General features: G+C 40.5%; 2 protein-coding genes across 4 annotated transcripts in view; one reads left to right on the top strand and one right to left on the bottom strand.

Annotated features, from left to right (window-relative positions):
* LOC110677960 (serine/arginine repetitive matrix protein 2-like) overlaps nt 1–5125 on the top strand; it is a 44335-nt gene extending 39210 nt beyond the window's left edge. For all 3 annotated transcript variants that reach the window (XM_021850108.1, XM_021850102.1, XM_021850116.1), the window contains one exon: nt 4929–5125. The gene's annotated coding sequence lies outside the window, so the exon portion shown is untranslated. The remainder of the gene's footprint in view (nt 1–4928) is intronic.
* A 113-nt stretch (nt 5126–5238) lies between these two features.
* The window catches only part of LOC5576560 (RNA-binding protein 34), a 32823-nt gene continuing 25792 nt past the window's right edge, over nt 5239–12269 (bottom strand). Inside the window, exon 3 of the mRNA XM_001662693.2 lies at nt 5239–5766. Coding sequence (XP_001662743.2) covers nt 5315–5766 — 452 coding nt within the window. The 3' untranslated portion in view covers nt 5239–5314. The remainder of the gene's footprint in view (nt 5767–12269) is intronic.

The following is a 12269-nucleotide window of genomic DNA, read 5'->3' as shown; positions in this document are numbered from 1 at the left end:
TGTGGCTGCTTCTCGTGCGCTCATTTGCCTTAAAAGCATCATGTTTACAGCACTTTATAAGGCCTCCAAGGACCAAAATTTTTGTTGTTTATGTTTTTTTGTTGCAGTTTGTTTTTTGTACCCTACATTTATGAAAAAAAGCGAATTATGAATTAGATCCCAATTATTAGGTTAACATTTTCACTGTTCGGTCATAGAGGACAAGAGGTGTCCGGCCATAGAGAACTTGCAATGGTTTACAAAAAAGGTTGCTTTTCTTTGAAATTCGACATTTTCTATTAAATTTTGCATTGCGATTGATGCAAAACTTACTGAAGTCAACATATGGCGACAATTCAGGTTAAATTAAAAGAAACATTCGTGACTATACCTGTATGAAATTTTATCGTTTCACATTTTTTTGGTAGAGTATCAGAGTGAAAGTTTTAACAGCTACTGTTTGTTTACGTTTGGACATGAAAACGTCATAGTTTGTATACACTGCAAAAATGGGTTTTGGTATAATCCTGGAATACTAAAATCTTGATATCATTATTCGTTTTTGGAAAATTCAAACTGTCCGGCCATAGAGGACTTCCCCCTACATCCTTGCGGTGAAAGATGAGGTACTGGATGCATTAAAGCAGTACGCGAGCATGGCTGAGGGCCATTTCGACAGCAAAATTCGCCGCCTCCGGTGTGACAACGGCGGAGAATACATGGGCAACGAGTTTCGGCTGTTCTGCCGAGATCGTGGGATGCCGCTGGAATATACCGTTTTACACAGGCCACAACAAAATGACGCGAGCATGCGTTTGCATCGTACGATCTTGGACAAAGCGAGCCTCTGGCCTCCCAAAGAAACTCTGGTACGAGGCTGTTCACGCAACGGTGTTCATCATCAATTGTAGTCCGACCATGGCGTTGAACAAGACGCCATACGAGATGTGGTATGAGCGTAAACCAGACGTGTCCAAACTCCGCATCTGGGGGAGCAAGAGCTAGAGTTTTGTTCCAAAGGAAAAACTTTCGAAGTTGGATGCATGTAGGCATGTGCCAAACGTGCTATTTCGTGGGCTATGCCATTAATGGATACCCTTTGTGGCACAGTCACAAACAGAAGGTTTACATCGCTCGGGATGTAATAATCGTTGAATCAAGATATGAATCGACAACAGCAGTCAAGAACGCGAACGATAACGATGAGCAACCAATTTGGGTACAACCGAAATCGCCGATGGAAGTCCGAGATAAGCGAGAAGATGGAATCGAGTCGGAAAGCGCTGCCCAAGTTGGTCAATCGATCGACAAACCAGGACGATGACAACTATAGTTTTATTTCACTGGAACATAAAGCAGAAGAAGCGATTAATACGAGGAGAAGAACACCTATCCGGAGGCCCCAGATAAGGTTGGAGGTAGTTTGGCGTATGCGCTAAACGCTGGAAACTTTGTGCAAAACCTGCCGCACAGACAAACAGACGTAACACTTAGAACAAATCGCAATCAAAATCATAGTCGAGAGAGCATGTACGCCCAACGCTAAAATCGGTGTGTTTGGCCGATGGACCAACAAATGGACTGGCGAGAAGCCATCAAAGAAGAGTTGAAATTGTTGGCTGCGAACAACACCTGGGCGCTGGTGGACCTACCGAGCGGAATAAAACCGGTTGATTGCAAGTGGGCGTTCAAGCTCAAGATGAAACCGGATGGCACCATCGACAAATATAAAGCGAGACTAATCGCGAAAGGGTTCTCGCAGCGATATGGGTATGATTACACCGAAACCTATGCGGATGTCGACGGTTCGGATGATGCTGGCATTAGCCAAACAGCAGAATCTGTTGGTCCATCAGATGGACTTCCAATCAGAGATTCCTTCCAAACGGCTGGCAATCTCTCAGAAGAAATCTTCATGCGCCAACCTCGTGGTTTTGAGAAGGAGAATCGAGTCGGCAAACTGAATAAATCCATCTACGGTTTGAGGCAGGCTTCAACGGCAAGGAATGACCGATTTCACGAGTTCGTGTCCCGCATCGGTTTTCAACGAAGCGAGAGCGATAGTTGCCTGTACGTGCGTGAGCGTGGTGTCGAAAAGGTGTTCTTGCTGATGTACGTGGATTTGAGTGCGTCGGTGAATTATTTCAACCAGTTCCAAAGTAATCCAACTGAAGATCACTGGACGCACGCCAAGAAGATTTTACTGCAGGGTACAGCCAATTATGGATTGTTCTACGAACGTTCAACCGTGTCCAACCATCAGATAATTGGCCTTGCCGGCGCAAACTGGGCAACTGATGTCAATGACAGGCGTCCGGTTTCTGGAATCCTGTTCAAGCTGTATGGAGCCACAGTTTGTTGGAGTGCCCGAAAGCAAAGCACCGTATCGTTGTCGTCAACTGAAGCAGAGTGCTCCACTCTGGCAGACGCAGCGTGTGAAGCGTTTTGGATTCAGTTTCCGGATCCGCGAATTTTCCACCGTATTTTGCCGTTCATCACGATTTGGAGCCTTCTGCACTTTGTATGTATGGAGACCCTCTCGGCCTTTGACTCTCCGAATGAAAAACTTGGACAGACCTAAATTTTTGGCCACATCCCCGACGGAAGCATTGGGATTCAGCTTAAACGCTTTCACGACACGCTTGTGAACCTGATCCATCCATTTTGTCCGCATTTCTCCTTTCTGTTCGATGCTCAGAGTTCCGTAGTAATGAAGTGACTTTTGCACTTTCACTCGAATCGCTTGAGGATCCTTGTTGAAAATTTTGAGTTCAGTTTCTTCTCCTCAGAAAATCTTTGCATCGCAGAAAAGTTTCTATCAAGCCTGCCATATCCCGGTGTATTATGGAAGGTGTGACATTTTAAACATATGCTGGAGACTTGGCCCCTGACCCCCTTGTACTGCCGTGAATCGCAAGTCAGTCCCATCTGTGAAAAGTAGGCATTGGGAAAATCAACTTTGAAGTTCACAAATTCGTTTTCCATACGAATATTTAAAAAATTCCAGAAGATTTGAACATGTTCCAATCTGAGTGAAATTTTCACAATTTGCTTTTCACTATAATATCTAGAGATGTACCGAATATTCGTCCGGCCGAATATCACGATTATTTTGATTTTGCCAAATATTCGGTCTGCCGAATATTGAAATTCGTTATTCGGCCGAATAGTGACCGAATAATAGCAAAATAAAATGAAAAGTAATAAAGCATTATGTTTCACACAAAGGAAAATGTAAAAAAATTGTTTGATTCTATGGAGATTTTTTCCGTTCTACGGCATTAAGACGACTACGGTCAGGGCTATCCATACTTTCGATATTTTTTGCGACACTTCAAAGACACCATAACGTTAAAGCTTCCAGTGGACGGTTATGTCCTTTGAACGAAGTACCACACAAGATTCTTGGATCATAGGGCTATATGCCTTGTAAAACTAACCGCTTGGCTACGAAGCCCACACGATCACGTTCTTCCTTTATTATGCGAGTCAGTGGTCTCGGTATAAAGCACTTCCAGAAGTCGGATTAACCGAATTTCTTAAAAAAATGAACTGGATAAAAAATACCACCAATTGTTAATTGTTAATAAGATACAACTTCAGAAAAACAAATCCTCAGAACTTTCTTTCACCACTAGACTATCGCAAAAGTTTTTACAAGTGCGGACACGCTAATGTAAGTGCGCAATGGCATCAAATCGGATAGGTGTCTTCGGGAACTTATTCTTTGTAAAAATAAGAGAATAAGTGCTCTGAAGATACCAACATGATTCGCAGTCCAGTGGTGAAAGAAATACACAATATAATTATTGTAATTTCCTTAAACGGTATTAGAAGCTCAATAAAACGATCATTCCGTCCAACTCTTCGCCTTGGAAGCTTTTTCCACTGCAAAAAAAACAAGCATTTTTTGTTGTAGATCCAAATTAAAAATGAAGTTCTCGGGTAATTGGACGAACATATGGGTGTTTTTCGGCCGAATTTTAAGGTTTTATTTGGCTGAATATTGAGTCATTATTCGGCCGAATATTCGTTTGGCCGAATAATAATATTTCAACTATTCGGTATTCGGCCGAAAGCCGAATAGTGCTATTCGGTACATCTCTAATAATATCTATCCAAGAAAAATATAAAGATGATCAGAATACGGTTCATTCATGTGGTACACGTTGCGGAATTCAGTGGTGTGACTGATATGCGGTTACTTTTCATTATGGGACAATTTAGCTTGCTGTTTTTTCTTAATTTTTCCAAACAAATTATATTGTCTTATTAGTGTAGCTGAAAAGGTATCGGAAGATATGTTGAAAACTGAACTCAACTCAATTTTGACAAAAATGCAAATGGGACTGACTTGCGATTCACGGCAGTGTACATCAACGAAATAAAAATACCTCGATACCTCCGTCATTCGATGGTCTCGTCAATATCTACACTGAAACAAGCGTTGCAGTAATGAGAACCATGAACGTGTTTTTGAATTTACTATTTCAACCACGATTGAGCTATCATGAACGCTTTTTATTTGCGTTTTGTTCCCTCTCAATCCAACCGCGTCGATAGCCGAGCGGCTAGCGTTCGTGCTTGACAATCGCCTGATCCTCGGTTCGATTCTGGTCTGCTGCAAGTTTTTAACCATGATATAGTAATTTTTACTATGCAAATGGTGCCATGGTAAAATTGAATGCACAAAATATTCTCAATAAATGCGAATTTAGTCTGCACAAATCAAGTGGCGTTGTGTATTTAATTTAACCCTCTGATATAGTATTTTCAACCGCAACGCTGTTCTCAGTGTAGTTAGTTATAATTAAGGGAAAAGTTTGTAAGTACCTAATAGACAATTAAAGCTACCGATTTCAATAGTATACTTTGTTGAGTTGCGTACATTTTCTTCGGATTTGCAGGTTATAAAAAATCGAATGAACTTTTTTTTTCTCTCTTTCCAGATTTCGGTATGCCGATAACATGCATCTTTAAATTAGGATTGTTTCAATAAAAAGGAATGTAGTCTACAAAAAACCGAAAAGCTAAGTTATTTCGCTTTAAGATCAACAATATTGTAGAATTTCAACACAATGTGGATAGATTGTTCTATCTTGTATTTAATATAAATGGAATAAAAAAATGAATGTGTACAGATTTAGCCAACTTGTTAGCTGATAATAAGCTGTTATTTCGATTTTAGTTTTTTTAATACAAATTACGCTCGATGCGATAGTTTTCTTTTTCGTTTCTTAGTAGGAACAATTTCAAGAGTTGAGTTTGTCACTGAATTCATGTATTTCACGAGTAAAATAAAACATTTACAGTCCTGTTGTACATAATGTAAAGCTTACTTATTTCGACTGTTGCTGGCGGCAGCGTTCAACTTCTGCGCCAGGAGCTTCTTCTTCTTGTCCCCACCGCCCTTCTTGTTAGTCTTGTGTTTCTTCTTGCCCATCTTATTGTGGGCAACAGAGCCGTGGAAGTCCTTCGCCTGGGCTTTCGGCTTAGGTCCTCCGTCCTGTTTGCGGTTCTTTTCGTCGCTGGTCGGTGGTTTGCCGCCTCGACGTTTGTCGACTAGATTACCCTTCTTGTTCTTGCGCTGACCCTGTTTGTTTGGGTCCACCTTCATGATGCGCAATGGCCGTGCGTTGAGCATTTGCTCGTTCATTTTCAGAGCCTTGGCGATTGACACTCCCTTCTTGAAGCACACGTATCCGATGCCTTTGTCGGCAATCTGCCGTACGTATTCGATCTCGCCGACGCGGCTGAAGAAATCGTACAACTCGTTGTCGGTGGTTTCTAAAAAAAAGGTAAATTTCAAACCTTTTGTCAAGCATCTTGATCAGGGAGGATTCCATTGGAAGATATTTGAGTATAGCGGAAAATATTTGGAAGAAAATTCTAAATTATTGGATTTTATCTAACGCCTACGTAAAAAAAAAAATATAAATTAGTTGGCAATTACAGAAACTCTACTAGCAATTCCCCCAAAGTATTCTCCTATGATTCTTGAAGGATTTCTGTAGTGGCTTATCTAGCAATCTATATTTAGCATCTTTAACCCTTTCTTTCGCACGACTTTGATCGACAATTTCTTTACAAAAGCGTTTTTATATAAAATGCTTGAAAAAACAGTGTTGTAAATGGGCTAAATTTTTCGTAACCAGTTTATACTAAATTTGATCGTTTTTCAATAGTACTGTTTGGGGATTTTCGCTGAAATTTGTACCACTGTGCGACCAACGCATCTTCTAACGAAGAGAAGAAACATAATTGAAACCACTTGTATTCGAACAGAACAGTAATAAACACGTGAAAACTAGTTAGTCCATATTTTCCCTGGCCACGATCACAGGGTTTGACGGTGCCAAAGTAGAAGGTGCATCATAATAATACCCGTCTGTGAAACATATCACCTTCCCAATACTTTGGCACACCTCCAACGGTTCATGATTTATCATGAAACGGCTGCATTCAGGCGGAGGATCTGTTAATATGTTTCGGCATATTATCAGGTCCTCTTCGAACGGAGGGACCGCCAGAGCTCATTAGTTACTTATAAACCAGTGCTGGTTGTTTGATGTTTCAATTCGTTTACACGAGCTGTAGCATCCTTTGTACTAATTGTAGCGTACCGCGTACAAATCTAATCTAGCGCGTTCGGTAAAATGATCCAACCCCTGTCGTTATACGGCCGAAAAGCCGATCGATTTTTGAGTAGGCTAAGAACGAATCGAAAATATATCCAGCAGCAGAAGATTCTGTGATCTGGTAGAAACCACACGTAGTTTCGTTTTCCCTTTATATCCCGAAAGTTTAAACTAAGAGTGAATCTACAAACACCAAGTGAAACATAAAAGCTGGCGACGAGGAAAAACAGTGATATTGTGCCTCATACGGAATAACTCCTGTAGCAAGGAAATTCCAGAGTGAGCCGTGTAAGTAGAAGGCAGAGTTTTTGCAGAGGGTGGTAAGCTCTAGAAAACTTGTGCGAAGACAGTGTGCTTGTGTCAGTTTTGAAGAGGTCAAAACGCCTTGTTCAAGTCAGAGCCATTGTTGAGGAACAAAACATTTAGCGCTTCGTTCGGCGTGTAAATTCATGTGTCTCAAGCATTTGTAATAGCGTATTTATATTGTGAAACCAAAAATTTCATTTTGTGCAACTTTTCACCATTTTATTTCTCCATTATTCACAGTACTCCACCCCGCTCCCACCGATTTGGTCATTTTTGTTCTACCGCGGAACCATTGTTTGCCTCAGCATCAGCAATCAGAAAGTCGGCGTGCCACCCATTCTACCGACCCACTCACTAACGACGAGCAAGAGTGGTGAGCGTGTGAGCGATCGTGTGGTAGAGCACTTTGCGAGAGAGAGGGAGTACTGTCGCATTGAGAGAACTTGTCACTGTGCTGACTGGTGAGAGTTCTCTGGTTGTGAGCGGTTGTGAGTAGTGAGAAGACTCAACTGACTGTGTCTCATACAGACGTAAACAACAGTGTTATCAACAGTTGCACCAGTGGTGAGAAAAAGTGCATCAAGTAAGTGGATTTTTTTTTCTATTTCTGCTGATTGTTGCTATTGCACCATGCCTTCGTTTGGAACGTTAGACCATTATGTGAAGGGTACGTCCTTCACAAATTATATGGAACGTTTGGAGCATCTTAGTTCTTTCAATAATTGGACGGAAGAAAACAAGAAATCGGTGCTGATTGCTCTAACCGGCCCGGTTGTGTATGATGAGCTGAAACTTATATTTCCCACTGTTGAATTAGCAACATTGAATTACGCTGATATGGTGAAAAAGTTGAAGGAAAGGTTTGACAAGGTAGATCCCGACATGATGCAACGGTTCTATTTTTATAATCGTTTTCAAAAAGCAGATGAATCAGCTGAAAGTTTCATTTTGTCGGTGAAGCTTCAGGCAGAATTGTGCAATTTTCAGCAGTTTAAAGAAACTGCAATCAGGGATCGTTTGATAATGGGACTTCATGATCGGGAGCTGCAAAAGTCTTTGCTAATGTCGGAGACACTGACACTGGACGCAATAGAAAAGAAATTGCTTAGCAGTGAGGTAGCCAACAGACAAACTAAAGCGATGTGTAGCGATACAAGAAGAGATGAAGTGCATTCAGTGAAGAGTAGATTAGGTCAAAAGGTTGGTGAAAGTAGTCGAGACTATGGACGTGACAGATTAGACAGGTCATACAGAGGCAGGAACGTGAATCGGTACGATAGGCGTGTTAGCTTTCGTGGTAGATCACCGTCTGAAGCTAGAAATCGTGGTGCATATGCTAATGCGATATGTAATTACTGCAAAAAACGAGGTCATTTGAGAAGAGACTGTTATAGTTTGAAAAATCGAAACTCAGTGCATCATGTTGAGAAGGGTGAAAAAGACACGAGCTACGATTTCAAGCGGTCAGGTGGACATGATAATTCAGACGAAGAAACAGATGGAATGGAGTGTTTAATGATTTCTGCGGTTAACAAACTGAATGAACCATGCATGATTGAAGCAAAGGTGCAAAACTGTTGGCTGAAAATGGAAATTGATTCAGGGTCAGCTGTTTCTGTGATCAGTGAGGCCGATTTTAGGAAATTTTTCAAGGCAATTCCGATGCGTAACACCAATAGACAGCTTATTGTTGTTGATGGTGCGCGGCTGAGGATTTTAGGCGAAATTTCTGTGCAAGTAGAGTTGAATGGCTTGATAGCACAACTAAAGTTAGTAGTGCTTAAATGCAACAACAGTTTTGTTCCTTTGATTGGAAGATCATGGCTTGATTGTTTCTTCCCTGGATGGCGATCTGGATTTACGAATACTACTTTGGTGAATAATCTGAATGAGCAGAAAGGTATTGACGACATTGTTGACAGTATGAAACAAAAGTACAAGAAAATTTTTGATAAAGATTTTTCAGAACCTATCGTAGGCTATGAGGGGGAACTGATCCTGAAAAACGAGCAGCCCATTTTCAAGAAGGCGTATATGGTACCCTACAAGCTAAAGGATAAACTAGCGGAACATTTGGAAATGCTGGAGCAGCAGAAGGTAATCACACCCATAAAGGCTAGTGAGTGGGCATCGCCTGTGATAGTGGTAGTTAAAAAAGATCAAGATATACGATTGGTAATAGATTGCAAAGCATCAATCAATAAAGCAATAGTTCCAAATACTTATCCACTACCACTAGCACAGGACATTTTTGCATCACTAGCAGGCTGTAGGGTATTCTGTTGTCTTGATTTAGCGGGGGCGTACACGCAGGTTCCTCTGTCTAAGCGGTCCAAAAAGTTCACTGTAATCAACACCATGAAAGGATTATTCACCTACAACCGACTTCCGCAAGGAGCTTCAAGTTCTGCGGCAATTTTTCAACAAATTGTGGACCAGGTCCTACATGGGCTAGAGGGTGTTGGTGTATACTTAGATGATGTCCTTATTGCAGCTGAAACATTTGAAAAATGTGTTGAAATATTGGATTCGGTTCTTGAACGACTTTCAAAGGCTAATATTAAAGTAAACTTCAAGAAGTGCAAGTTTTTTGTTTCACAATTGCCTTATTTAGGACATCTCATAACTGACAAGGGACTATCGCCATCTCCTGAAAAAGTTTCGACGATAAGTCAAGCTAAAGCGCCGACAAACGTAACAGAACTTAGAGCATTTCTTGGTTTGATTAATTTTTACAATAAGTTCGTTCCCAATCTGTCTTCCAAACTAAGGAGTTTGTACGCTCTGCTAGCAAACGATGCAATTTTTGAATGGACAAATGATTGTGAAGAAGCTTTCCAGTTCAGCAAGGAAGCTCTGTTGAAGGCTGATTTGCTGGAATTCTACGATCCTAAGAAACCTCTAATGGTTGTCTCGGATGCTAGTTCATACGGATTGGGTGGTGTTCTAGCCCATGAAATCAATGGATTAGAAAAACCCATATGTTTTACATCGTTTTCGCTGAATTCTGCACAAAAACGATATCCAATCCTTCATTTAGAAGCATTGGCGTTAGTTTGTACCGTGAAGAAATTCCACAAATTTCTTTTTGGCCAGAAGTTTAAGGTTTATACTGACCACAAACCTTTGGTAGGAATTTTCGGCAAATCCGGTAACAATTCGTTATATGTAACTAGACTCCAGAGATATACAATGGAATTATCCATTTATGATTTCAAAATTGCATACAGAGCATCAACAAACATGGGAAACGCTGATTTTTGCTCGCGTTTTTCACTGGAGCAGTATATTCCCAAGAGTCTTGATATAGGTAATATCAATAGCTTGAACTTTTCGGATGTGTTTCCGTTGGATTACAATTTGATTGCTAGAGAAACTAAAAAAGACTCTTGCTTGGCAGAGGTGTTGCAATTTGTAGAAAGTGAGTGGCCTAATAATGTTCAACGTTCGCTTAAGGACTTGTATTCAATTAGAACGGATCTTGAGGTGGTTCAGAAGTGCCTTCTCTATCAAGACAGAGTTATTATACCTGCAGTCCTACAGGCAGATGTCCTTAAACTATTACATGCAAACCATATCGGCATCGTAAAGATGAAGCAGTTAGCACGTCAAAAAGTTTTTTGGTCAGGTATTAATTTGGACATCGAAAATTTTGTAAAAAGATTTGAAGCCTGTATCAAAATGGGCACGGTACCTGCCAAACCTCCTCATAGTAATTGGATACCAACATCACGGCCTTTTAGTAGGTTACATGCAGATTTCTTCTATTTTGAACGTAAAACATTTCTGCTCATCGTTGATAGTCACTCAAAGTGGGTGGAGGTAGAGGTCATGTTACATGGAACAGAAGCAAAACGTGTGATAAACTCTCTCATCACAGTTTTTGCCAGGTATGGGCTTCCTGATGTGATGGTAACGGATGGAGGTCCGCCTTTCAATTCAAAGGAGTTTGTAGCGTTCTTAGAAAAACATGGAGTGAGAGTAATGAAAAGCCCTCCATATAATCCAAGCAGCAACGGCCAAGCTGAACGTTTAGTCAGGGTAGTAAAAGATGTGTTCGAAAAGTATCTGTTGGATCCTCAGTTACGAGATTTAGATTTAACTTCTAAAATCAATTTTTTTCTCATTAACTATCGCAATCAAATTGCTAGCAAAGAAGGAGTCCCACCGTCACACAAAGTTTTATCGTACAAACCAAAAATACTACTTGATTTGATAAATCCAAAAAAGGGTTACAAACAATTTTTAAAAGAACCTGTTCCCGTGGACATTCCTGTGATAACTCCTCCTAAACCGGATCCTTTTGATAAATTAGTGGAAGGAGATATAATTTACTATAAAAATTACAAGAAAACTGATCCTCAACGGTGGATAGAGGCGAGATTTGTGAAACAACTTTCTAAAAATACCTTTCAAATCTCCCTCCACAGGACGACGATCATGGCTCACAAGAATCAATTGAAGCTGACTCATACTCCGGTTCGAGGATCCAAGTTGCTACTTCCGGAAATGAATCGGAAGCGCGGGCGCGCGGAGTCAGACGAGTACCAAGGTTGTGCCGGATCCGATGCCGAGGAAGAACCATTCCTAGGGTTTCCGGACGTATTGAGTGAACCGATTCCTAAGAGAGCAAGACGTCAGAAGACGAGCGGTAGCCTGATGATGACCAGGAGTCGCGCTCGAGAAATGAAAGATAAAGTTTGACCGGTCTGGTTTTGAGGAAAAATTTGCGCGTAGTGCATTCGATTTAAATTAATGAATTTTATTGAAATACGATCTGAATTGTACTATTTAAACCTAAGTTCAAATTATATTTTAAGAAGAATTAGATATAGCAAGGTTCTTGAGAAGGAAGGACTGTAGCGTACCGCGTACAAATCTAATCTAGCGCGTTCGGTAAAATGATCCAACCCCTGTCGTTATACGGCCGAAAAGCCGATCGATTTTTGAGTAGGCTAAGAACGAATCGAAAATATATCCAGCAGCAGAAGATTCTGTGATCTGGTAGAAACCACACGTAGTTTCGTTTTCCCTTTATATCCCGAAAGTTTAAACTAAGAGTGAATCTACAAACACCAAGTGAAACATAAAACTAATCAGCAATGGTGGTTAAGTTTCGAAGCCAACGTGTGATCAATCGTTTTATAATGCAACATAAGAATGGGTGTTTGGTGGAACTGTGCGTTACACTCGTCGTTATTAAATTTAGTGATTGTGAAGGTGCTAATAGTGATTTTATAATTAAATCTATAGTGATGAAAATTTGAAAATTAAGGTGAAGTGATTCTGATAGTTTTGTTAAAAATATAATAATAATGATGTGAACTCTACTAATTTAATAATGGC

The sequence above is a fragment of the Aedes aegypti genome, chromosome 1 (genome assembly GCF_002204515.2).
Source record: "Aedes aegypti strain LVP_AGWG chromosome 1, AaegL5.0 Primary Assembly, whole genome shotgun sequence".
NCBI lineage: Eukaryota > Metazoa > Arthropoda > Insecta > Diptera > Culicidae > Aedes > Aedes aegypti.
This window is presented reverse-complemented; position numbering and strand designations above follow the sequence as displayed.